This window comes from Aptenodytes patagonicus, chromosome 5 (genome assembly GCF_965638725.1).
Source record: "Aptenodytes patagonicus chromosome 5, bAptPat1.pri.cur, whole genome shotgun sequence".
In the NCBI taxonomy this organism is placed as follows: Eukaryota; Metazoa; Chordata; class Aves; order Sphenisciformes; family Spheniscidae; genus Aptenodytes; species Aptenodytes patagonicus.
The window spans coordinates 39,078,928-39,104,929 of record NC_134953.1 but is presented as its reverse complement, the minus strand read 5'-3'; the positions used below and the strand labels follow the sequence as shown (position 1 = coordinate 39,104,929).

General features: G+C 48.1%; 1 protein-coding gene across 3 annotated transcripts in view; it reads left to right on the top strand.

The window, feature by feature from the left end:
• The window catches only part of ASCC1 (activating signal cointegrator 1 complex subunit 1), a 42,834-nt gene that overhangs the window by 8,664 nt on the left and 8,168 nt on the right, over positions 1 to 26,002 (top strand). For all 3 annotated transcript variants that reach the window (XR_012995460.1, XM_076339432.1, XM_076339431.1), the window contains exons 6-9: positions 6,688 to 6,824; positions 9,055 to 9,174; positions 13,146 to 13,270; positions 15,160 to 15,239. Coding sequence is in view for 2 of the 3 variants with exons in the window: in XM_076339432.1 (XP_076195547.1) it covers positions 6,688 to 6,824; positions 9,055 to 9,174; positions 13,146 to 13,270; positions 15,160 to 15,239 (462 nt within the window). In the remaining variant the exon portion in view is untranslated. The remainder of the gene's footprint in view (positions 1 to 6,687; positions 6,825 to 9,054; positions 9,175 to 13,145; positions 13,271 to 15,159; positions 15,240 to 26,002) is intronic.

Genomic DNA, 26,002 nt, shown 5'->3' with positions numbered 1-26,002 from the left:
GGTGTGCACGTGGGAACACATTTCAGCCTAACAGCTACTTCAGACTTGAACTGTACTCAGAACCAGCACCCAGGCATGAATCCTCCTAATACCAGTAACAGCAATATCTCTGAGAAAGTGTGGCGCTCAAGACATAGCGTGCCTTTTGCTGCTGCTGAGTCATCAAGGTGCTTTGGGGAATCTCCCAAAACGGTGGCAGCTAAAGCTGCCCTACAGCAGGACACGTCTATATGTCTATACGTCTTAGACACGTCTGTATAGAGTACAGGGATCTCGTTAGGTCGTGCAGAGAAGAAATGAGAAAGGCAGAAGCCCAGCTAGAACGCAATCTGGCCGCTGTCGTTAGAGACAACAAAAAATGTTTTTACAAATATATTAATGACAAAAAGAGAGCCAAGGAGAATCTCCATCCTTTATTGGATGCGGGGGGGAACATTGTCACCGAGGATGAGGAAAAGGCGGAGGTACTCAATGCCTTCTTTGCCTCAGTCTTTAATAGTCAGACCAGTTATCCTCAGGGTATTCAGCCCCCTGAGCTGGAAGACAGGGATGGCGAGCAGGATTAACCCCCCATAATCCAAGAGGAAGCAGTCAATGACCTGCTATGCCACCTGGATGCTCACAAGTCTATGGGGCCGGATGGGATCCACCTGAGAGTGCTGAGGGAGCTGGCGGAGGAGCTCGCCAAGCCAGTCTCCATCATTTATCAGCAGTCCTGATCAACGGGGGAGGTCCCGGACGACTGGAGGCTTGCCAATGTGACGCCCATCTACAAGAAGGGCCGGAAGGAGGATCCGGGGAACTACAGGCCTGTCAGCCTGACCTCGGTGCCAGGGAAGATTATGGAGTGGTTCATCTTGAGGGCGCTCACAAGGCATGAGCAGGACAACGAGGGGATCAGGCCCAGCCAGCATGGATTCATGAGAGGCAGGTCCTGCTTGACCAACCTGATCTCCTTCTATGACCAGGTGACCCGCCTGGTGGATGAGGGAAAGGCTGTGGATGTGGTCTACCTGGACTTCAGGAAGGCCTTTGACACTGTCTCCCACAGCATTCTCCTAGAGAAGCTGGCGGCTCACGGCTTAGACAGGTGTACTCTGCGCTGGGTCAAAAACTGGCTGGACGGCCGGGCCCAGAGAGTTGTGGTGAAGGGAGTTCAATCCAGTTGGTGGCCGGTCACGAGCGGTGTTCCCCAGGGCTCAGTTTTGGGGCCGGTCTTGTTCAATATCTTTATCAATGGTCTGGACGAGGGGATCGAGTGCACCCTCAGTAAGTTTGCAGACGACACCAAGTTGGGTGGGAGTGTTGATCTGCTCGAGGGTAGGCAGGCTCTGCAGAGGGACCTGGACAGGCTGGATCGATGGGCCGAGGCCAACTGTATGAGGTTCAACAAGGCCAAGTGCCGGGTCCTGCACTTTGGCCACAACAACCCCATGCAGCGCTACAGGCTTGGGGAAGAGTGGCTGGAAAGCTGCCTGTCGGAAAAGGACCTGGGGGTGCTGGTTGACAGCCGGCTGAACGTGAGCCGGCAGTGTGCCCAGGTGGCCAAGAAGGCCAATGGCATCCTGGCCTGTATCAGAAATAGCGTGGCCAGCAGGAGTAGGGAAGTGATCGTGCCCCTGTACTCGGCCCTGGTGAGGCCGCACCTCGAATACTGTGTTCAGTTTTGGGCCTCTCACTACAAGGAGGACGTTGAGGTGTTAAGAGCGTGTCCAGAGAAGGGCAGCGAGGCTGGTGAGGGGTCTGGAGAACAAGTCTTATGAGGAGCAGCTGAGGGAACTGGGACTGTTTAGCCTGGAGAAAAGGAGGCTGAGGGGAGACCTCATCGCTCTCTGCAACTACCTGAAAGGAGGTTGTAGTGAGGTGGGTGTCGGTCTCTTCTCCCAAGTAACAAGCGATAGGACGAGAGGAAATGGCCTCAAGTTGCGCCAGGGGAGGTTTAGATTGGATGTGAGGAAAAATTTCTTTACTGAAAGAGTGGTTAAACATTGGAACAGGCTGCCCAGGGAAGTGGTGGAGTCCCCATCCCTGGAGGTATTTAAAAGACGTGTAGATGAGGCGCTTAGGGACATGGTTTAGTGGGCATGGTGGTGTTGGGTTGACGGTTGGACTCGATGATCTTAGAGGTCTTTTCCAACCTTAATGATTCTATGATTCTATATGGGTGCAGGCAGAAGGTCTGGGGCTGTAGTTCCTGCTCTCGACACTGTGTGGGCACAAGGTCCCCCGGCCTGGGAGCTGCAGCATTGTGTTAGCACTGCTCAGTGCCCTGTGCCTCTCAGGAGGGCCTGAAATGTTCCTGGTACTGCTTACATCAGCTCTAGAGTTTCCATTTTTATTTTGAAATGTGGAATTCAGTCAGTGGCAGGTATTTGGGGGTTTGCATACGTTAGCCTGGGAATATATGGTGCTTTACTTTTCTGCCCTTTCTTCTCCTGGTATTAGCAAAAGGGTTTGTAGATATATTGCTGCCTGTTAGTTCAAGGAGTATATTGCAGCCCCGTATGTCTCTCAGTCACTCCGCCAGCCGGTAATGCCACTCTAATACCACTTTATCTCACAGCAGGGTCTGCAAGAAAGCACATCAGTAGTGAAAAACAGTAATTCAAAACGGTGCCTCACAGAGCAATAAGAGAGCTTATAGATTTGTCCAAAGCAACAGGATTTCTCAGGATACTTGGAGAAATCTGAATAGGTTTTAGGGACAGAAGTGGTGTGGTTCTCTTCCTGTTGCAATTTGCTGGTGTGAAACATTGCAGAATTAGGTAAACTCCAGTCTTTGAATGAAGCTCAGTAATCACAGTAAGGGAGAGGACCAGGTGTGCGTGTGTGAGGATTTCTTCTGGCCATTGAGCATTTGTGAGTGACTCTACTTCTCTCTGAAGCAGTTACCATGACAACCATTCATTTATATTTTATAGCATAGGGTTATGTTGGTGGGTATATACTTTCTAACTTCTTTTTTTCATCTTTAAGACCTTTTTTAAGATGAACCTTGTGTTGAGATATGGACTGCTTCAGGTGTCATTCACACTATTGTATGGTCAGGGCAGCCAGACAGTGAAGCAGGGCCGAGAGGAGACTCTTGAGGCTGATTTAATATAAATGTGGGGAGGTGGCTCACCTGGACAAGCTCATTACTAATGTGGTGCAGTGGGAGGTCCGGATGACTGGATGACCTTGGAAGTCTCCTCGCACAGTCGTTTAGGTGTCAGAGTGGGGAGGACTGAAACGTCTGTCTGAGGATGCAGGTGGAAAAGGGAAGAGACTTTGCAGTAATATTGCTGTGAAAAATCACAGTTGGGTCTTTCAGAGCTGTGCAAATGCAGCATTTGCAGTCTTAACAGGCTGCAGATGTAGTACAGAAAAGAAATATGATTGCTATAATATATGGCAACCTGTAAATATCAAACATTGCTAATGAGATATTATATCTCGGAGTGGAAGGGACAGAAAATGGGTGGGGTTTTTCAGCCTGCAGCTCTTCAGTCAGTTCTGAGGAAATGCTGTTTTTTTGGCTCGCTCCTTTGTGGATCAGGGTGGGAGAGGGCATAGAGCTGGCACAGAGTATCCTGCTATTAAGAAAAAAACCAAAAACATGAAGCTGTCTGCAAATATTGTAAGCTGTTAAGACAGTAGAGAGGACGCAGCCAGGGAGGAAGAGCAAAGGAGTTTGATCCTTTGCCTTGTCACATTGAAGGCCTGAAGTGTGTTGTGGTCTATGGTTTCCCTACTACAGGGCCTTAGATTTGGAGGAACAATGTGCTTGGGCTTTGCAAAGAGAGGTGAAGACTCCAGATAAAATCCTTTCTGTGTTCCTTCTAAAGGAGGAGAGCAAAGGTAGAAATCTAAGTAGCAGGAGGGAGGAAAAAAATGAATTTTTAAGACTGGGTGGAAATGAGTTGTTGGTTTTTTGACCATGACAGGGCAGTGTCAGGGAGAGGCATAAGCTAAAATGGACAGTCATCACATATGGATGGTGCGTAAAGAGGATATTCTTCCTGCCTCTCGGTACATCCTTAGAGAACTGAAGTTTGAACAGTAAATTTTTAGAGAGACTATAGAGTCTGTTTTATGTGTTTGTATCTGCCAGCGAGTTCCTGCAAACACTCAGCTTTCAGATTCCCCTGTAGAATATGGGCATTCCCTGCTGCAACACCTCGCCTCCCCTAATCTGGTGCTCTGCTTTCATTAGGGCTGGAAGCCACCGCTTGCCACAAGCCACTGTGACTTGTTCTATGAGGAGTGCCCACCTTCCACTGCACGGGGAGGAAACTGGTGAAAGAGGAGCTTGTCGCCGAGAGGCACTCGGAGAGCATGGCTTAGATCCCGGTGGATCCCTGTGCCCATCTCCGATGCTGAATCTCAACCCTGCTCTTACGGTTGCAGCTTACCTTGGGAGGGTTCCTTAGGTATTTGGAAGATGTCCATAAAGCCCCAGAATCATTGACAGGATCACATCTCTTGGGCTCATTCTCCCTGGATGAGAACGTGATTTTTCCTTAGCAGTAGTTATGAACACGTATTTCTAGGCTCTGCATTGCTGTTGTGTGGCCCTGCTGGTCGGGTTGCAGAGGGCTCATACCACTGGACAGGGGAGCTTGCTGGTAGCATATCATCATCTGGGATTAGAATAAGTGGGTTCAAGCTTTTTTGCATCTTGGTGAGCAGCATCCAGCCATGAGGGCTGGTAAGACGCCCGCAGAAACATTGCATGTTCCAGGGAGAGCTACCTCTGATGTAGCATCTATTTTATGCGTGGGAGAAGTGGGATCTGCTGGCCTGTGAAAGAGTAGGGGTGTAAGCAGGGGTTTTAGGAGCTGTCTGAAATACTAGGGAGTAAACCAGGAAGATTATCTAGGTCTTGGCCTGCTCACTGTGCACTGCTCTTCCCTGCTAATCTCCCCAGCAGCGGTAGCGTGGCTTGTGGAGGTGACGTGCCATCACTTTGTCAGCTATCAGCCCACACTCAGGTGTTGGAAAGCTCAGGGGAAAAAGCTGCTTTTGGGGCAGGTTGATGTTTACAGTACAAATCATGCTGGGGCAGAAAATGAGGGTAGGGCTTTTGCTTTCTGACCCGTGAACTACTTTCTCATTACTGTACATCATCTGTGCGCACTGTGGGAGTGACATCGGCTGGTTGTCCATGGCAAGGACACATCAAACTTTCTCCCAGTTTCTGTTACCTGAGCTATTGTTTTGTGATGGGCCAAATATCCTCTGGCTACGGATACCATTGGAGAAAAAAGGCTGACGGAGAGAAATCATGTCCTGTCATGCACGTTAACAGCAGTATGAATTAAAGGAAGCCGAAAGGCTTTTACTGCAGAGAGGGGAAGGTGGGGAGAAGTGAGATGGAGCCGTCCCTCTTTCCTCTGCTCCTGACGTGCCTGACAGTTAGTCTGTGCTTGTTTCAGGCTGCTGCACGGTGCTGAGGTTTGCAGCCTGCTTTGCCAGTACTAGTGTGGTACAATTTGGGGTTTCAGTCAGCAATAAAGTAATTGGCAGCAGTGGAAGGTATGTACATACTCTCTCTCTTCTGGGGACCACCATGCTTTGCCAGCCTGCGGCTGCTGGAGCAAGCCACTGGCCTCTGTGTTGCAGGCTGTCTTGTCTCTAGTCCAGCCCATAAGCACCGCTGTAATGAAGAGTATGGATGTTGTCATTAGACATGAAAAATGCTGGGTGAGATGTGGGGCATTAAACTCTGACGGGCTGAGATACTGCAGCGTTTAAACATCTGAAGGGTTTTATTTCAAACTCTGAAGCACAGCTAGAAACTTCAAAGCTGTCATTCTCAGTCGGTGGACTTTTTTCAGACAGGGAAAGGCTTCAGTGGCCCAGCAAGTGGCGTTGGCTTCTTCTGGAGTTAAAAGTGGAGGTTATTTAATGCGCTGATGGGAAATGGCCACTAAGTGGAAATAATTGTTTTAATATGGGTGTGTTAAGCATCCTCGAGGTATTTTTATAAATATCCTAGAACAAAAGAGCATGTTTTTTAAAACTGAACGTAACCGCTGCTCCACCTGGGAACAGTTCTTCCCCAGTAAAAACATGTAACTCTTCTTATAAAGGGAATTTAAACTTAATTCATCTTGGCAAACTATAGGGCACATGGGAACAAGAAAAATGTAATTATCAGAGCTGGTATTAGCTGTGCTTGTGTTGTGAGGTGCAACCTGTGTTTAGACAGGATTTAGAGACCATTTAGAGCTCGTCACTACAGCTGGTTCCAGCTTTATTGCACAAAAAATGGACTTAACTCAAGTTTTAAATCTGTGCTGACTTGTGTTGCTGATGGCAGCTGCTGCTTTGACAGCTATGGAAGTCTCTTGAAACCCCGTACAAGTGAGTGCTGCTGTTCCTGGGTCCAGAGTTAGAGCCTGTCCTAATGAGCTTCCAGGCTGCCGTTCAGCAGCTCCGATGAAAAGGCCGGCAGGGAGCGTGCGTGCAGTGGGGGGCTGTGCCTCGCCTGCCAGGCTGAACTTGCTTTCTTGCAAAGCCTGTGAAATTTTGTTACTCATTTCAACTTCGAGTCACTACCAACCTGACCAGTGATGCAGAGATAGAAGGTTTGATGCCAGTGGCTTGGTACCTGTTCTCTGTAGTATTTATCCCTCTGATGGAGGGGTGTGTGTGTGTGTATGAGATAAGACACCTGTATATGATTAATTGATGGATTTGTAGGATCACGGGGTCAGCAGCAGCCTGTTCCAGAACCCTGCAAAGCTTCACCTGACTCTTGGGACGCTGGTACTTCTGAACGAGCAAGAGACCCAGAAAGCGTGTGACCTCCTACAGCGATGCAAAGAGGACTTTGTGGAGTAAGTGATAAAAAAGGGATGTCATCACCAAGGGCATGAGTGGGGGAAAAGCAGCAAGCTGTCTTTGACAAGGGACAGCGAAGAGAAAAGCAGCTCAATAGTCTATCTCAACTCAGAAATTTAGAAAAAGGCTGAAACGTTTCAAATGGGAGCAGTAGAAATCACCAAGCAGTCACAAAGAGTCTAACAGCATCTCGCAGCTCAGCTCAAACCCTCAGCATTCCCTGAAAACCTGCTGTAATCATTTCTTTTTCTCACACGCATCCCCGTTATTTTTGTGTGAGCAATTTTTGCTCTGCCTGCTGCAGAGGGAGGGACGAGCTCCATTACCTTCGCGCATTGCCTGCAGTGGGCTCTGGTACGCTGCTTCCCTCCTGCCTCAGAGCAGATGCTGAGGTGTCCTTGACATGCATTTCTTGATGCGGGGAGCTGTGTGCAGGGAAGCCAGCATGAGCCGTGTGAGTAATCAGTCTGAAACGTTCAGTGCTGCTCCAGGACCGGGGCTTTCTTGCTGCCTGTTAACACTGAGCTGCAGATGTTAGGGCTTTAAGTGTAAATGTGGTTGAATGACACTGTAATTAGCTTATCTCTGTTCAGCTTAGAAATGGGAGATGGCCTGAGGGATTGGTTTATTTATTTATTTCTGCAAAGCCTTTGCACATAGAGCACGGATCCTTGATTTCTATTTATTTATTTATTTATTTATTTATTGCCTCAGTGCATGAAGAATTAGCCACGCTGTGCCAGCTAATATCTGTGGGAATTAATGCATGGCCAAAATTCATACCTCTGTCTTTAAAATGACGGCTCCAGTTGTGCAGCTGTTGAACAGAAATGCAAGTGCATTTCCAGGGGAAGGCTCTGCCTGCAGTATTTGGAAAGTGCCAGCTTCCTCATAAGTGGATTGAACTGAGGCAGACAAAATTTCTACCCTCCATTTCCTTTAGTGGAGGGGGAATCAACACTTGCATGTAACGTTTAGGTTATTTCCCCTGCCATGCCCAAATAAATACACTTTGAAAATTAATTTAGGCTCCCTTCCACCCACATAAGCCTTCCTTAGCGATCATTTACTTTTCTAAATGCAGGCAGTGCCATGTGAAGGTAGATGTGCCCTTTTTGACCCTTTTTAGAATACGTGGCCTCAAATGCTCTCAGTCTCATGTGCATGACTGTACTTGTGCTGTTTTCCTCCCTGTAAACATACTGGAAGGGAAAATCATGCTCTCCTTATTCCACCTGGGAAGCTTTGCTGAGAATCTCAAAAGCAGTCTCTAAGGGCAGGCTGAACAGAAGCGAGCAAGGTTAGAGTAAAGTCAGGCTCACATTGTTAACTGGTGTTCATTACTTCAGCCTGCCCAGACACTCCCTGTACTTTCCACGAGACCTCGGTGTTAAATAAGACAACGGCACTTACTCACAGGGAGCTTTTGCTGCAGCACCCTGCCTCACTGTGATGTTCTGATGGTAAAGGCAAGGGGGCGGCGTGTTTGGAAGCAGATACACTTCACAGTGTGTTTGCAGGTGGAGTGCATATTATATCCTGCACACATTTTTAGTTTCGCCTTCCTGCAAAAGTAGCTGGAGCTGAGTTTAAAACAGCTCTATTTACTTCCAGCATTTGTAAGTGGATGTTGAAATGTACTTAAAACTGCATTCTGTGTCGAGTACTTTTCCCAGCGAAAATCAACGAGCTAGAGACTTTGTGTCATGATCGCTCTCTTCACAGGGAAGGCAGGAGCTTCTCTGGAATGAGAACTTGTACCATTTTATTGCTGATGAGTTTTCTGAAATGTAAATGGAGATCTCTGTGTTGAGATGGCCTGTGAAAACTGACAAGTTGACTTAACGTGTGTCTAAAACACTGAACGTATAAGTTTAAATGTTTTTACAGTATTTCTTGAGATGATGAGACAATAGCAGCTGTAGCCTTTTGAGTTTTAGAAATTCGGGAGCCTTTTCTGTGTTTGGGTTTTTTCAGTGCAAACAACCTGAAAGATACAGGAAAAAAAAGAACTCCTCAGTGGAGTTCACTGCCCCATATGGTCTGTATAGCATTTAAGTCCCACTTAACCTCAAAGTTGTGTTTAACTATAGCAAAGAATGTATTTTATGTCATTCCCTTAGTAAAATGAAATATTCAGTGTGTGCACGAGGAGTACTATGTGTTGTATTTCAAAAGCAGGTGTGATGTTTTGCTTTTTAACATAAGGGATTTCTTACATTTTAGCCAAATAGCTGGAGGCAAGCCCCTGACCGTGGAGGTAGCAGGAGTGGAGTACATGAATGATGACCCTGCCATGACGGACGTCCTTTATGCCAAAGTCCACATGAAGGATGGCTCGGATAGGTGAGTTCCCCATGCTCCCTTTTTTTCATTCCTCCTCAATGTGCCATGGCAGCAGTAGCGGTGTGCCAGAGAAACCCTCTGCCGTCTGAAGCTGGTGGGTACTGCTAGCAGTCCTTGGGCCAGCAGTCAGGAAGATGAAGTCGTTCTTGCTTCCTAAACCGGTTAAGGCGGTGATGTGTTTGCTCTTTAAATCAGTCACTGGTGGCACGGCTGAAAGATGTCATTTGTTTCTGTAGCAGTCTGTCAGATTGAATAATGGTGTTGTGGCTCACGCGGTGATAAGATGGCCAAGGAGATACTCCTGAGATGACTTAGAAGGCAGGACAACTTGGCCTCTGCTGTCTAGTTCCCAACCTGCAATCCAGATTAATCTGGACAGCCTGGCATATTCTGCAGCACTTAATTATTCTTAAAACCCAGTTACACCAGAAGGTCCTCAGAAAAAGCTTGGTTACAGAGTTGTTTTTTGTGTCTGTATGCAGCCTGGAACAGGCGCTGGGTGTGAAATGTCTGTCTTCTGAGCTGCTGGTGTGAAATCTTGAAGCCTGGTTGGTGTCGGTGTGTGTGTTTGTGCTCTTTGCCACTGTGGCTGATGGTTTTAGCCCTACAAACAGCGCTGCCCAGGATGTGGCGGTGCCTGGACAACCTTCCTCCATCTCGTTTTTGACAAGTATGTCACCAGTGGCAGCACCGTCTTTTCTTTTAGTGCTTTCTGGAAGACTGGGGAAACGTAAGAGCTGTTGTACTCCGTGCTGCCAGTTGTGAGATGGGTGTGGAAGGAGGTAGGGAGGTAGCCAAAAGAGCTTTAGCCTTATCTCCCGGAGCCTTAGCCTTCTCTTTTTCTGGCAGTGCTGCCCTTTGGTGTCTGTTCCTGTTGCTAGAGGACAGCAGGAGCTAGCAGGGGAGCACGGAGCAGTGCAGCTGGAGGAGGGAGGCTGTGAGCAGGAACTGGCTCAGAGAAGAAAGGACATGTTCTGGCATCTCCTGTCCCCGAGGGCTGAGGAGACAAGGGGGGCCCCCTGCTTAAAACTGCACTTCGGAGGCTGTGTTGAAGAAAGAGATCGGAAGCGGGATAAGGAAATGGGTGGGAAAATGAAAATGTAAGAATTGCTGGGAGGCAATAGGAATTGAAATCTTTTCCTCTTCTCGGCTCTTCCACTTTGAAGTCTGTCCTACCCTGAAAGAGGTGAGATAAAACAAATGGGGCGAGTGGAGAACCATGACAAGCTAGAGGTCAGCCAGGAGACAGAAGAGAAGCACAGGGAGAAACAAGGCAGAAGCACTCAGAAAAACAAGACGGAGGCAGACACTGGATGACCCAAATGCCCTTCGGTGGGTTTGTTGTAGAAGGCATCCGAAGTGTCAGCTCTGAGAGCTGAGGTATGGGCCTCTCTTCTCCTGAGTCACTGAGCTCTGGATCACCTCTGAGGTGCAGTGCTTGCGCATCTCCTTGCGTATGAAAATAAGTCTGTGTAGAGAAATGCTGAAGAGCGTAAGTAGGGCCTAAAGTGAGGCAGTGATGTCTGCCTGCATCTGGAGACAGCTTGAGTTGCTGGTACTAGCACTGTGGTCTGCTTCAGATGCCAGCTGTATCCATTTTGCTGAGAACCCACTTAGCCATAATGCTAGCAGAAAATGCTGATGTGCATTAGGGGTGGCAGAGCTGATTTTGGCAGGGGAGAGAAATGAGGTCTTCAAATCCACCTTGCCTTGAAACTGAAAACAACCCCCATCTGCCCCCCCGACAAAGGGCTGGTGTCTCCTCTGTCCTTCACAGAGATGTATTAGCTGAGGTTTTGACCAAACCCAGATCTTGTGCTTTTGCATGGCACCTGGAGGCTGCCAGACCTCTCTTCCACAACACCTTTTTTGCTTTTTGCGTAGCAGCGTGATCAGAGAGGGCCAAGTGATTTTTAAGTTTTTATCCTTGACCCAGGCCGGTCCTGCCCTCACCTGCAAATTAATTCATCTGGTACTTCTCCCCTAATATAGTTCCTTAACTGTTAGCAAGCATCCAGAAAACATTTAGCTTTGCAGAGGGGAAAGAAGATACTTTTGTGTTGATGGAGAGCAGTGGAAGCTTCTTTTGCTTCCTTTGAGATTCCAGCAGACACAGTGTTGGACAAATGGTGATTATAAAGAGGGGGCAAATGGTGATCCCTCCAGAAGACTCTGCTTCCTTTTCTGGTCTGCTAGACAGATCATTGCTGAGCAGCTCCATGCACCTCTTGCCTGCTAAAACCTGCTGTGCTTTGCTCAGGGAAATGGGGAAAGCAGGTAGAAAGCAGAGTTTCTCAGCCTCAAGGCCAATACTAGGGGAGAGCGGCAGCCGTGTGGTTTGCTGTGCTGGATCAGACTGCTGCAGCCCACGTTTAAGAGAGGTGTGTGCCTTCCTGTCTCACACAAGACGTCTTGCTAGCGCTGTGTAGTTCCTGGCATGGCTGAGGGGTGGAGTTCCTTCCTGATCTTTGGATGATCTTGATCAGCTTAAGCTATAAAGCAGGAGATTTGATTTACCCTGACTTAGCTTGCATAACTGCAGACAGAATTAGGGGTTGGCAAGCCCTTCTGCACATATAATGGTTCAGACTGAGAGAGGGATCATGCTCTGATGCCTCCCACATGGCAAATAATTTCCATTATAATTAATTCTAATTTGTTTTATTTTCTTGATTAACTTTATAACGTAATAAAGCACCATTTTCACTTGAGTTATTCTCTGTTAATTTGTTTTAGTATTGTCTGTAATGATATTCATTTAATCTTTGTCATTGCTAATTTTAAAAATCACTGATGTAAAGCCAGAAAGTGGTAGAAAACCATGACAATTGGTAGTTTGAGAGTCTTGAAATCGTCACATGGGGGCTGGCAGCCCATGAGGGGCAGTACAAAACTGATGCTGGGGTAGGAGGTGGCAACCAGAGCGTGGCAGCCCTGGGCTCAGGGGACCAGCCTCAGAGAGGCCACACGCTGCCTCTCCCCCTGCAGCTGAGATGCCAAAGTGGTGGGACCTGGTGGAGCAGAGAGCTGTCTAATGCCTTGGATGTGGTGAGAGAAGCCCAAATTCTTCTGCATAGAGTATGAAACAAGAAAACATCTTGCCTTGTTTTCGGGGATGGAAAGCTATTGTTCTAGCACATCCTTGCTGCTTTTGGGAAGGCTCAGGCACTGCAGAAATTTTGTGGGGGTCAGCAGCAGCCTGGAAGTTCCTTCAGCTCTTTAGACATAGGATGCATGAGCGCACTGCTCTGATCACCTGCCTGCTCCTGCTGCCTATCCTAGGACAGGTCTGCCCGCAGATCCCGGCAGCCATGGCTGCTTTCATCCCCGACCGAGGCCAGACAAGAAGGTGGCAATAAGTCCTTTGATTCTGCTTGCTCAGAAGCTCCAAAGCTGGAGTATTCACGAGGATGTGCTGTCTGGGTTTGTGCCCTCTGCCGCCACGTTCTGGACTATCCCAGAAATTAAGCCCAGTGACTGGGTTGCTTATTTGGGACAGAGGGGGTCTGAGATCCGGCCCAGTGCACTGTACAGGTTGCAGTCCCTGAGCAGAGTAGGTCCTCCAGGAGTCAAGGTGCCTAAGCCCCCCTGGGGGTCTGCAGATTTTAGCATTTGTAAGGAGAGTCTCATTGTGTTTCCTGGCAGTAGAAAGATGCATCCTTGAAGCCCTAATAACATCTGTCACTGCGAACAAGCTCTCTGCTATGCTAAATCTGCCCTTCTTCGTGGAATATTTGCAGCAGAAGTGATCACCGAGGAAGCTTTGCGAAACAGCCAGAACTTTTTGCGTTAGAGCTGAATCCTGATGGCTCTGTTCGCTTTCCATGAGAGACTAGCTCCCTTTGCCTGTGTGCGTGCAGAGACTTCATTTCACACATGCTGCTCTCCCTGGCTGAATAGCAAAAAGCTGACGATGCAGGGGTTTCTCCTTGGTTTACACTGCTCTGTTCTTTCTGGTTTTGTCTTCCCAGATTGCAGGTGATCGCTGATCAACTGGTGGAAAGGTTTGTGGCCTCTGGCCTGATGCTTAAAGAATGGGATAGGGTGAAACTGCATGCTACAGTCATGAACACTCTCTTCAGGAAAGATCCAAGTGGTGCGTATCCCTCATCCTTACTGATAAATACATTTAAAGTATTACCTCCGAATGGGAAATGCTTTTGTTGGCTTTTATGTTTCTTTTTTTAAAATTTTGTGATTTTTCCTAATCTCAAAAATACCTACAAGGTTGTGGGGGGATGTCACTAAATAAAACCCAGAAGAAAACGAAAAAGCAATCAGCAGAGCTGGAGAAAGCAGGCATGCTTTGAGCACTTTCTGGATCTTTTCTAAGTTCTTTGTCATAGCTTCAGAAACACTATCGCCCAGTAGCACTCATAAGATCTGGGCCAGAGAAGAATGCATTCAAGTACCATGTGAGGTCTTGGGTTCTCTGTGTCCCAACATTAAATTGAAATTCAGTAACAACTCGATGTGCTGTGCTGACCTTTAAACAAGATGAAAATGTGATCCTTTTTGGTCAAGTTAAAGATTGCCTGTTGGTTTAGGAACGCGATTCCAGTGTCATTCTCGTTAAATCAGATTCAGACGGCTACGAAGCTGAATATGAGCTATTATTGAGTGTATAGTGTCTGCTGTCTCTGCCAAAAGATTGTCTGCTCTAGCGGTCTGTAGCATCGTTCTTATCGCATTACTTTATAAAGCAGCCTCAGATGCATTGCGTTTAGGGAGGGGCAGTATATTACAGCTTTGTTCTCCATGTGCAAACATGCATGTGCTCTGGCATTGGTGTGTAGTTTGCAAGCCTTAACAGCATTGCACTGAAGCTTTTCGTAGCTTTCTCTGGCATAGTGGCCTCTGTGCAATGCCGATAGGTTATGTCAAGTATTCTCCAGTTACTGCCTCTGTGAGTCCCTGTATGGACAGTGATAACAGCAGATGGTTTGTGTTACAGTTTTCTGTGCACCCAACGGCAGACTTTGGGGACAACTGCTACTAAGGTCAGATAAGCATACTCAGGCGGTAGAAACCCTGAAAAGATGGGGCTTAGCTCTCTCAAATTGAGCTCTGAAAATTGGTGAAAATGTAAGCCCAAAGTGCTGATGTGGCTTTCTGTTAGGGAAGGCACACGGGCAGCTGCGTCTGGCATTATGAGTCTATATTCTGAACAGCCCCATGAGGCATGTGAGGCGTTCAGACACAACGGTGAAAGCATTACACAGATAGCCATAGAAGTCGCTTTATAGTCAATACAGGATTTGAATAGCGTGCTAGGTGTGAGTGGGACTTCATAGTTAATGCTGGAGATGAAAAAGAAATATTGAGTATATTCACTGAGTGAGGCAGAGGTCCTGTAGAAAGAATAGATCATGTACTTAGGGATTATATAAAAATCCAGACGTGCTCTGGGGAAGTGGATCTAAGACGTAGGCATTTGGCAGTTGCTGTAAGCCTAGGTTGCTATTCTTAATGTCTGTGTGCGTGGCTGCGTGCCCACCCCGTGGAAGCATACACACCACACGTATGTGCTTCCCGGAGCAGGCGGCAGAGGTTTGTATAGGTGCTGTCCGGATTGTGCCTGGCATTGTGCTCACATGCTCAGTCTGGTATTTGGTGCTGTTCCAGGCGATGCAAGCGCTCGCAGTGCTGGCTCTCACCCTGGCAGGATGTGGGATTAAAATCAGCCAGAGAGAAGCAGATGTGTTGCACTGAACCATCAGCCCTACAGAATCACCCTAGCAGTAGCTATGATTTAGGGTCTTTCCTCCAGGTAACGTAGGTGATCCCAATAAAGGCACCAATTCCTGTGTATTCAGCCTTGTTCTCTTTAAAACCAAAGTGGAAGTGTTTTTGCACTAAGAACTGGGCAAAGATGGTTTATTAGCTGGCAGCTGACTGGGGAGGGAGAGAGTGGGGGGTGAAGTACAGTGCACACACAGTTCTCCCGTCTGAAGCTCATTCTGGTGGTGGCTTTTCTCTTTACAGCTGAAGAGCGAAACAATACAATGACTGGTAAATCATCTTTCAAGGAACGGGAGTCGTTTAATGGCCGAAATATCCTCAAGGTCAGTATGAAACAGTTAGGGAAATCGAGCCAGCTGTGGATATTGCATAGCCAAAAAAGATTGAAACACCTTTTCAAGACTGCTTTTGTCTTAGGCTTATGGGATCTCCCCGGGGGGGGGGGGGGGGGGGGGGAATCTGTTTAGAAAATAAACAATCCGGATCACTCATAATTGGGAGCATTACAGTATTTAACAGAAGCATTCTTAAAGCTGGTGAGGCTCAGATCAGGAGTATGTAGCACGAATGCTAAGTGGGTGTTCGTGTTGTTGTTTACTTCACTCGTGTTTTACCCTGGAGACTCAGGCTCATGTCGATTCTCAGCCCACCAGAAAGGAGTACTTTGTTGCTCTTGTTCTACTCACTCATATATATTTATGAAACTAAAACCTACTGCCATTTCACTTATTATTTTCTTCTTTTTTTTTTTTAATCCCTGCTATTGATTTGCATAGTTTCATATCCAGAAAAATAGCAGATAGCGAAAGGGAGTCCCACCAGCCAGGATCTGAGGACTTTGGCAGTGATCAGAGGGTAGGAAGCAAGATCCCCCAGACTGCGGAGGTGGGTAAGGCTCGAAGGGGAGCATCCTGCAGCTTCCCAGGCTTTGCCTGCCAGGGTTGAGACTGCAGGCAGCAGAGGCAGCCTCTGCTGCTCATCCAGATGGCAGTGTCAGACTGATGCTGTGGTGCTTGGCCCCTGCAAGTGTCCAGAGAGAAAAGGCAAGCACAGAGAAGTAGAAATGGAAAACAAAACTGGGTTGTAAGCAAATTGGCAGTGCTCATTGTGTGAGGGGATTTGTTGCAGGCAGCTATGATAAGAGGGAGACGGGACAATGCATGAATACATTTGGGAACTGATAGAAGATATTCTGGCAACAAAGAGACATGAGAGAGGATGCAGGCTGGGTGGGAGCTGGACAGCTCAGAAGGACTTTAGGGCGCCAGAGGAGGGAAAGGGTGCGTTTTATTTGTGTTTACAGTTTTGCTGTATAATGTATTAGGCACTGGATACATGGGGATCTGAAGGCAGGGAGTGGAACTGATTGATCTCCTCTGCACAGAGGACAAACGAAGGGACAAAATTAGGTTAAGCTCTCATTGTCCTCAAACAGTCTGTGCAAGCGCGGTGTCATGACTCAGCATTGCCACATGTTGAGTGTTTGGTGTGAGACTGCAGTATTGCAAACTGAAGCAGGAAAGGGACGCGGTCCCTTTCTTAATGTGATCTGTGAGTTTTGGTTAGCTGCGGGTGTCAGAGCTAGGCTCCAGAAAGGGAAGGTGGTACATGTCAGGAGCCCTGAGTGCCTGCAGGGACTCAGCTTTCAAGGCATATGCCCATGTTTCATTTTGCCCTTTGCTTCTTTCTCTTGCATCTGTTAAACTTGTCCTCAGACTTTAGAGAGACGTAAAATCAAACCATCAGTCTTCCTTAATGCTCCTCATCCAAAAATGTTTACGATTTGGAAGGCATTAACGATGCTCCCTCTACTGGTCACATCATTTGTGGACCGCACTGCGGGGTCTGAGGATCTGTGGGTCTGGTGGTGTGCGGCGCTAAGAAATGCAACTGCCCTGCCTCAGATGGCTACTTCTTATTCTTACTGCTCTCTGAAATATGAGCCGCTGCATTTTTAAAGCTCCTAATTGATTTTGTACCGATGTAGCCAAAAGAGCTGCTGGCTGTTTGGACTGTTGATAATTACTTCAAAGCATGTCTTGCCGCAAGAAACGTCATCCTTCTCCCCCACCTCCACTACATTTCCTAACCTGCTCTCTTCATATTTCCCTTTGGTCTCCCACGTGCCTGCAGCAGAACGCCCATTGGCATTAATTAATTACATGAGTCATAAATAGCTCCAGGCTTCTTACCAGAGGAGCCCAGCCTCAGCCAGCCACTGATGCATTCTAGCATGACCTTGCAAGGATGCACCAGTTCGCTCCCAGCCCCCTTTTACATACATAATTTATCTTCTGTTCAGGGAGGCTGCCCTCTTGCAAAGTGGCTTCATTAACTTTTGCAATAGGATCTAAACGATGGGCTGTTAATGAATATGGCTGCAGTTAGGCAGGCTGGTTTGCGGGTGCGATCCCCTTGTGCCGATGTGCCGTGCATGTTTCCAGGTGGTGGGACTCTGCGATAGCGGTGTTGGGTGGCAGTGTTCCCACTTGGAAAGCTGACAAAGCACGGCTACTGGTAGGAGGGCATCAAGTCGGAAAACTTGGGTTTCATTGCTCTCATTCCCGTTGTGCAGCTACGACTGGCACTGTCAGGCCAAAGGCTTTGCCTAGCGGAGGGCAGGACCTGAGCTGTCAGAGCACAGAGCACGATGGGGATACCTTGGTTCTGCTGTTCCAGTCTGAGGCTCCCCCGTGGCCAGAGCTGGTGTGTGTGTGTGCAGATGCGCTGGCAGCACATGTTTGCTGATAGTGTGCCTGCGTTACCCCAGGCTCCAGCTGGTATTTTGCTTTCAGCAGAACTAATCAGAATTTTATTTAATAATCCTTTGTTCTACCCGTTCCGCAGAGTTAAACATACGCTCCTATTTGTGCTAATAAATGGTTGTGCAGGCCGGTACCTTCCCACACTGCTCAGAAAATAGATCCTGTAGGATGAGTTGCGTTTGGGAGTTTAAATTACTTCTGTCTTGAAGAATCTCCATGAAAATAGGCTCCCTGGCCTAGCTGGTGCTGAAAGCCCAAGGGAGTGTATGCCCCAACAGCTGAGTGATTTGTGTCTCCCACAAAAGTGCTAGATGCTTTAGCTTTGTGCTTGTCTAGTCTAGTCCCAAGAAGCTGGGGATGCTTTATGAACGGCTTCATATGGAGCAATATGTATTTCTTCTAGGGTGGCTAGTGGCTAGCTGATTGAGTCCTTTGAACATCCGAGTCACGTACTGAACTCTTACTCCGGTTGGGAACAAAGTGGATCATCTCTTGGAGAGTGGAGGGAGGGGGCAGCAATTCTCAGCTGAAAGACAGTGGCAGCTCCTTCCCCGTGAGAGAAGGGTTGGGCTGGGCAGGCAGCCGGGCCTCGGGGAGATGCTGGTTTGGCAGCCCCTCTGCCTTGCCTCCTCCTGTGTCCTCCCAGGCAGTGGCTGTGTGCCCTGCATCGCAGCTGGCCAAGCGGCACAGCCCTGGCACAGAGGTGGCTGGGGCAGCTGCCTGCATCTCCGGAGATGAGGCTTGGCTGCCTCCAGGCTTTTATTTATTTTGCTTAGTGAAAAAACTAAGGCTAAATAAAAATGCAAAGAAATGCGAAGGTACTGCCTGGCCAAAATTTTCTAAAGTAATTTTTAAAGGAAAGGAAGGCTTCCAGTAGGAAGAAACCCACCTGGACTCTCGCTGGGTTAAAATTGAATGATTTTTGACTTGAGGTCTGAGGAGTAAAAGAGTGGCCTTTGCCACATTCAAGCAAGAGGAAAGCAAATTTTGAGTACAGAAGAAGATGAACCCCGCTGCTTAGCACAAATCTGTGCATTAACAGCTTACAAGATTAAATATTGAGGGAGCAGCTACTGAGGTACAACAGCAGAAAGCTGCACATCTTACGTCTTAGGGCATTAGGGGCAGACTTTAAGCTGGGATGCAAGACTGGGAATGGGGATCAGTTGAGGCAGTGACACATACTGCCGTGCCCTGGTCTAGCAGTGGGAGCAGAGCAGCCGGGCTGCAGGACTGCTCTGGGAGGGCTTCTAGGTCGGACAAGGCGTAATTTGATGAGGCTTCTTCGCTTTTGGGGTGTGCATACAGGGTATTAAATTATGGGTATGTATCTGCTTTCAGTTGGAGCAGGGGGAAGGTGCATTTACTGACTGATATACCAGGGCTAGTGGAGAACCAATCATAGCAAACAAATCTGGTAGTGTTCTCTCTTATCATTTTTATCTTGCTGGGTGACAATAGTGCAGTGGCTGTGGTGTGCAGTAGTTCAGTTTAAGACACTTGATGCAGTGCTGTATAGAGAGATACAATGAAAAAGAAAAATCTTGTCCTGGATAAACGCCCTAACCCCTCAAAATACCCCAAACCCACCAAGCGCTAAACAAATTAATATCTACCCCTGTGTAGTGCTACCGTTACCAATTCCGTTTGCAGATGAGGAGCGCTTCTCATGTTCTGCGGCCATCAGTACCCAGGCCTTTTCTGTGTAACTCTTGTTAGTGAATTTAAGGAGACAGAGTCTTTTCCTGGTGTATTTTTAAGCTGAGGTGAAAGCAAAGGGACAAAGAACCTGCGTTAGGTGAGAACAAGACTGCCCAGTGTTCGAAAAGGGTAAGAACATCTTGTTACACTCAGTGAGGTGATACAGTTGTATATCCGAAGTAGGACTGGCAACTGGAACAAGTACCTAACAGGAGGTGGCTACTTGGAAAGTTTAGAGTTAAAAATACCAAACAAAAATCCACTGGGGTGAGAACAGACTGAGTAAGAGATTGTGGTGCAACATCACTGTATCAGAAATAAGCCAGTGCTTTCCTCGCCTCGGTTTTACAGAAGAATCAAAAGCAGAAATGAAAGGCTGTAATGCCGCTTTGCAGAGAGGATTTTTGCTTTCAGTTCTGATCCTGTCATTATCGAGGGATACTGAAACGATTGAGGGGGCTCAGCAGTGCGCAATTAGAGCAACAGTGGGATGGGGGGATGTGACAGTTGAGCAGACGAGACTGGAGATCAACATTTGTATGATCTTGGGGAAAAAAGGAGATTAAACTGGGGTTGCCATGAAAATGCTTTCCTACGAATGATATTCTTCAGGAAAAAACAGGCTTATTCACATTATTTGCATTCGGTGAAATGGGAATCTGAAGTGGCATTTGAAAAACCAGACTAGACAATATAGGGAAAATATATGTGTTTGGGCCTTGGAGCAGAGCGACAAGGCGGTGTTGGAGGCATTGAGAGAAGGCTGAGACACCGCACTGAGGAGAACGCAGTGCAGGAAGTGCAGAAGGTTTGTGCTGACTTGCCCACGTGTGACAGAGATCCATTTGGTGACCTTACCGTAAAGGGGAGAAGCCTCTTTTTTTTTTTTCAGAGGTGCTCAGCACCTCTCTGACTTAATTTTAGCAGGAACCGCGAGTGCTGCAAGAGGGAGGATTTGCTGAGAGGGATATAAAGTTTCTGAATCCCCTTGCCCCTTCCGGGCAGGGCTGCCTGCGGTGTGCCATAGCAGATCAAAGCAGTGTGCTGCTCCGTGCCCCCCAGCACCGCCGCAGTCCCCTCCAGCCCAGCAGCTCAGCCGTTTTGGAGGTGCTGTGCATGCCTCTGCCTTTGGAGGTCGTGCAGTGGGTGCCTCTGCCTCCCACCCGGTGGGCATCCTGCCTCCTCATTTCCCCGAGACTGCTGTTCTGCCACCAGCCAGCCGAGACAGCATCACCTCTTTGATCTTAAGAGGACAATTTTTCCTGGTGGAGCTGGCAGGGGTTGAATTACAGCAGCGCCTTAATAGAAGGCAGGGACCCAGCACATTAAGTGTGAAAAAAAAGGAAGAACGCATTGATTAGCAAAAGTAGGCAGATCATCCCAAAGGTGCTGTGACCCTTCTGCTGGATAATTTCCCGGGTCTGTCTGAATTAATTTACTGGCTCCATAGCTGGGCTCCTCCTCTTAGTGGTTTGGTGAGCGTAGCGAGTAGGTTACTCGCTCCTCGTCCTAGTATTCCCGGATGCGTCTCAAGCCTCCTGGCATCTCTGCGGCAAAGCCGAAGCCCAGCTCTTAAAAACTGTTGCTGCCTTTGCTATAATAGGCAGTGCTAGGAGCCATAGGGATGAGGCTTCTTTGGAGAAATGCAGTGCTTGATTATTAATTTCCTTAAATGAGTTGTACTGTAAATCCCTCACGTTTGAGACATAGCAGGGTCTGGGAAGTTAGCAGAGCCTTTAATGTGCTGGAGGTTTTTTTTATTCTTGTCTGAAAGATGTGCAAAAATCTGGTAACCTCCAAATGTCCCACTTGTATTTGTTTCTTAGTTTGCAGAATGCCTTTCACCATAGCAACTAGGGTCTGATTTCCTCAAGCGCATGAATTTTCATGGATTTGTGGCGAGGGGGAGAATGGACCAAAAACCCCGAGCTAAAGCAAAGGTTTTGCAGTATGGCAGTGGCAGGAGTATCTCTAGATTTGGCTTGTGAAGGAGGGGGGGCCCTGGAGGGAGAGGATTTCAGCTGAACAAAGGCCTGCATCTGGCCCCAAATAGTTTTATTTGCAAGAAATCAGTCCTGACGGATTAATTTAGACTTGCTGAATGTCACCCTCCCCACTGCTGCATCACCCTCTGGCAGCTGAGGTGGCTTTGCTCCAGTTTTATGAAGAGCTGAGGTTTCACATGGCAGCAGTCAGAGGAGAAGGATCGGCTGCTTCCATGTTCGCAGAGCTCATCTGGAAACCTCATACCCTTCCCACCCGTGGAGGTCAGGAGGGTGTTATGGATGGTATGAAGCATGCTCCTCTTAGGTCTGCAGATGAAACCCAGCTGGGGAGAGGCAGGAAGATTGCATACGTTAGTAGGAGGGAACAGAGCTCCAAATGATCTTGAGAAATCGGGCAGAAACAAATGGGCTGCTGCGAACAAGGGCAGGTCCAGGAGGGAGCGGTGGCATCGGTGCGGGATGGAGAGCTGCCTCGATACCAGCCCCACGGGCCGGGGTTTGGGTTATTGGGGACTGCTCCAGAGCACAAGCCAGCTGAGTGGGTCTGTGGAAATAAAAGAAAGAGGCAAATGTCTGTAAAGTAAACCTCTGACTACGCTTAGCACTCAGCCCCCAGCTGAAGTACTTGTCCAGTTTGGGCACCATGGATGGGTGCAAAGAGCCCAGAAGGCAACAATAAGATAATCGGGAGGGCTAGAAAATGTCTGCGAGCTGAGACTGAAAGGCTTAGAGTTGGTTTGAGGCTAATAAAGGTAAGGAGGAGGACAACACATAGGAAAAACTCTAACCATGTGAAAGCTTTCGTCAGTAGTGGATACTACTGTCCTCCGTGCTCTGATGGTAGGGTGAGAAATAATGGGCTTAAACTGGAGCAAGAGGTTCAAAGTAGGTGTTAGGAAGATCTTTGTAACGGGAAGGATAATGGATAATGGAGCACTGCCCTAGAGGAGCAGGAGAAGTGAGGAGAAGTGAGGGTCTCGGTTCTTTGGAGGGAGCAGAGATGTTAGTCCAGGATCTGCCAGCAATGAGCTCCTCCTGCCTTGGGGAAGGAGAGGACGGTGGAGCCGATGACCTCTTTTGGTCCTTTCTTCAGACTGTCGCTTTATGATTACTGAGTGAAATATATGCAAAACATCCATGAGACGGCATTTGTGAACATACCAATAGCTTCTTGGCATTTATGTGGCATTTACTTTGGCTCAGTAAAATAAAAATATAAAAAAGAACCCTCCCATCGTATACTCCTGTGATCTTTCTCCCCAAACTCCATATGTGGTTCTTGCTCTTACATTGGTGGTACTTTTCCAGATAGAGATGGTTATATTGTTATTGCTTTCCAAGGGACGGCACCGATGATTTAATCGGAAGAGCTTTTCCTGTGTCATGAGGAGATACCCCTGACTTGCATCCCGTGTTGGGCTTGTGCTAACCCAAGATGCTCGCTTGCTTGTAATTTCAGGTCTTGGTGGTTCATGGCAAAGCTTGCGGATATAAATGACTCGAGTAGTAGCAAGCTGAAAGCGAACGATAAAGGAATTAGTGCTTTGCTTATGATACAGATCAGCTGCACTCCCAAAAGATAGGCCGCTGGGACTTTTATGGCCAGATTTTCTCCTTCCGGAAGCCTGCATGCTTTATTTTTCCTAAGGTAAATGAGGTGAAAGGGCCTCTGCTGCCACCTTTTAAAACCTGCCCGAGGTTGAAAGCAAACGAGAGGGGAAGGGCTGTTCCTCGCATTATCTGGGTGGAAGGACTCAATGCTATATTGGTGATGGAGAGACACTCCAGAGCCAGCTGCACACTTGCAGAACAAAACAAACGATCCGCATACGCCCGCCAAGCTTTGTGGCTGATCCTTGGAGGCCTTGGCGCAGGCAGCGTGCTCGTGGTGACAGCCCAGATGACGACTGCCTTCCCTCTCTGCCCTTCCTAGCCCTCGCTTCCCACCCTTGCCTTGCGACTCTGCACGATGTCTTAATCCTGTAACACCTGTGCAGTAATGGAGGGTGTTGGATGCCCGGCCAGCAGTCCTTTAAAAGCCAAGAAAAGGAAGCAGTCGCTAATTTGGAGAAGAGGTGGGGAACGCCGGGAAGAGCCACCTCTCTGGATGAGTGCCTGTCTACCTGTTTTTCCTACACGTCTCGTGCATTATTGCTGGCAAGCTTCCAAACACAATTAAACCTCTGACAGATAATCATTGGCGGAGTGGTGTCCAGAGTGAATAATACAGGAATCAGATACTTCTTTTTTGGCACCAAACTGCTTCAGAAAACATATTTTGACAGTTGAAAATAGAAGAAAAAAAATCTATTATTTGAACAAACTCCCCAGATCTTGACACATTGCCTGGTTGTGTCTCATCTTCAGGGAGCCACCAGGGGATTTGGTTTGGGGTTTGTGTGTCGTAGTTTGGGGGAGTTTAGCTTGCAAATGGAAAGGGTTTTGGTGCATTTCTCAGGATGAGGAAGAAGGAGCTCTGCCAGCATGTACTGCAGCCTGGGAACTGGGGCAGCTTCTGCCCTTTCGTGCTGTGGAGGTAACAGCCTTCTGTAGACCATTGGGGTGGTCAACAGGGAGGTGTTGGTAGCATAAATCTGCAAAGCCAAAACGCGGCACAGGCAGGCTGGCCCTTGAGGTCCCTCTTTTACCAACAGCTTTCCATTGCTGAGCTGTGTTCACGAGTCAGCCTGCCGAGGAGCGACAGAGGTGCTGCTCAGACCTGAGAGGCCCTGACAGGTCTGTGTGGGAGGTCGCAGGAGTGAGGCGCGTTAAGCAGATAGGTGGGATCCCAAAAGCGGGATTGGAGGCTGTGGTTTGTGCAGCAAAGGAGGTTAATCAGAAGAGCTCCGATGGATAGAGTTTGCTGGAGTTCAGTGGACTCTTCTTAGAGTCCATCAGTGTTTCTGAGTGTTACGTTCACATTTCTAAATCCTTTTTTTTTTTTTTTTTTTTTAATTTTTAATCCATCCATGTTTTTTGCCATCAGTAACTTTTCCTCTATCAATCCTTTTTGCTTAATGCTGGTATCAGCTCTGTAACGCAGCAGTTTGCTGAAGAGTTGGCGCCTTCCCTGCTGTAGCTGGCATGTGTACCACAGTTGTGCTTTAGCCAGATGATTTGGAAGAGCAGTTGTTCTCTGCTCTTCCGCAGTGTTTTCCGTCCCAAGCTGTGGACGCGTTTTACAAGCATTAATTCAAATGTATCATCTCTTATGAGATGGAAAAATAGCCTGATGTTTATTTGGGCAAGTCGCAGCCCATGGTCTGATCCTGTCTGGGTCCCTCCCCTCCCTTGAAGTGTAAGATAGTGCAAGAAGAGTTTGGGGTGATGGGGTCATGCTCTGCTGCAAGTACTGCTGGGAATATCCAGGGGAGGGTGCAGAGAGTCTGAAAACAAACAGGTTTCATTGCTCCGTGTTGAGGCACCTCTTCAGAAACGCCACTTAATTTTTCTCCATGCTTGTCAGCGGGTGCCTAGGATTTTGTTTGCTTCTTCCCTTCCCCGAAGGGGATAACAGCACCGTAGCATGCTGATTTCCCATGGAAAGCAACCTCCCGTCCCTCCCGGCTTTCCGAGTTTGTTCCTCCATTCACCACTGCTCCTGATCAGGACACGCTGGGGGTAGCAGCTGCTGCTGGGTGAGCTGGTGACTGTTGTCACTGCGTGCAGAGCAGATGAAGCTGTAAAACCTGCGGCTCCTCTGAAGCTTGAGTTTAATCTCCTGGTTTGAGCTGTCTCCGCGCTGCTGTCTGCTGCTGGACGCGGATTCTCAGCGCAATCTTGTACGGCCACAGCGCTGGGTTGCCTGTCAAAAACGATCCTCCTGCACGTGTTCTCCCATGGAGGCAGAGACGAGGGATCTTTTGGTGGATAAACACCTTCAATCCGGGCAAAACAGAGGAGAAGGGATTTCTGGCGTCCCATCCTCAGCACGAACTGTGCAGCAGGAATGACAGTGAGCTCATCTGCAGCCGTAGGTTCCTGGAGCTGTGAGCCTCTTCCTTCCCACATCTCAGAAGTTGCTAATTTCTGTGCTCGTTCCAGATACGGAAAACGGGACACCCCCCCCCTCAGCTCCCTGCCGAGGACAGCTGGGTTTCTTAGGCTGATTGGTCACAGGCTAAGGACATTACATGCCTCTGCTCTCCTGCAGCACTGATTCACCAGGGACAGTTTTGTACTGTTAATCTATAATACCCCTACCTTAAGGCACTGCTTTCTGTGGCTGGAGTTCACAACAAAGCGAGCTCCCCGCAGACTGGGGGGATATGTGTGTGTGTGCGTATGCATTTTATCCTGTGATAATGCTGCTCTTTGGTGGTAGTTTTTAATTGCAAGGCATTGCAGTGAATCGTTGTTCACTCGGCATTTCTGAGCACCGAGGCTCTCGGCAGAGCTGCTTGGACTTTTTATTAATTCAGGATGGGTCCTTTTTGGCTGACTACCATAGACGACGTAAGGCTTTATAAAAACTGATCAATAATCCTGATGGTAGCAGCAAAATCCAGGCCAGGCAGCGTGAGTGCAAGCCAGAGATTACGTGAAGGAAGTTTTAAATACCTTTTACTCCCTTCCCTTGTCTGGACTTATTTTGTCCTCCCGCTGCCCAGTGCC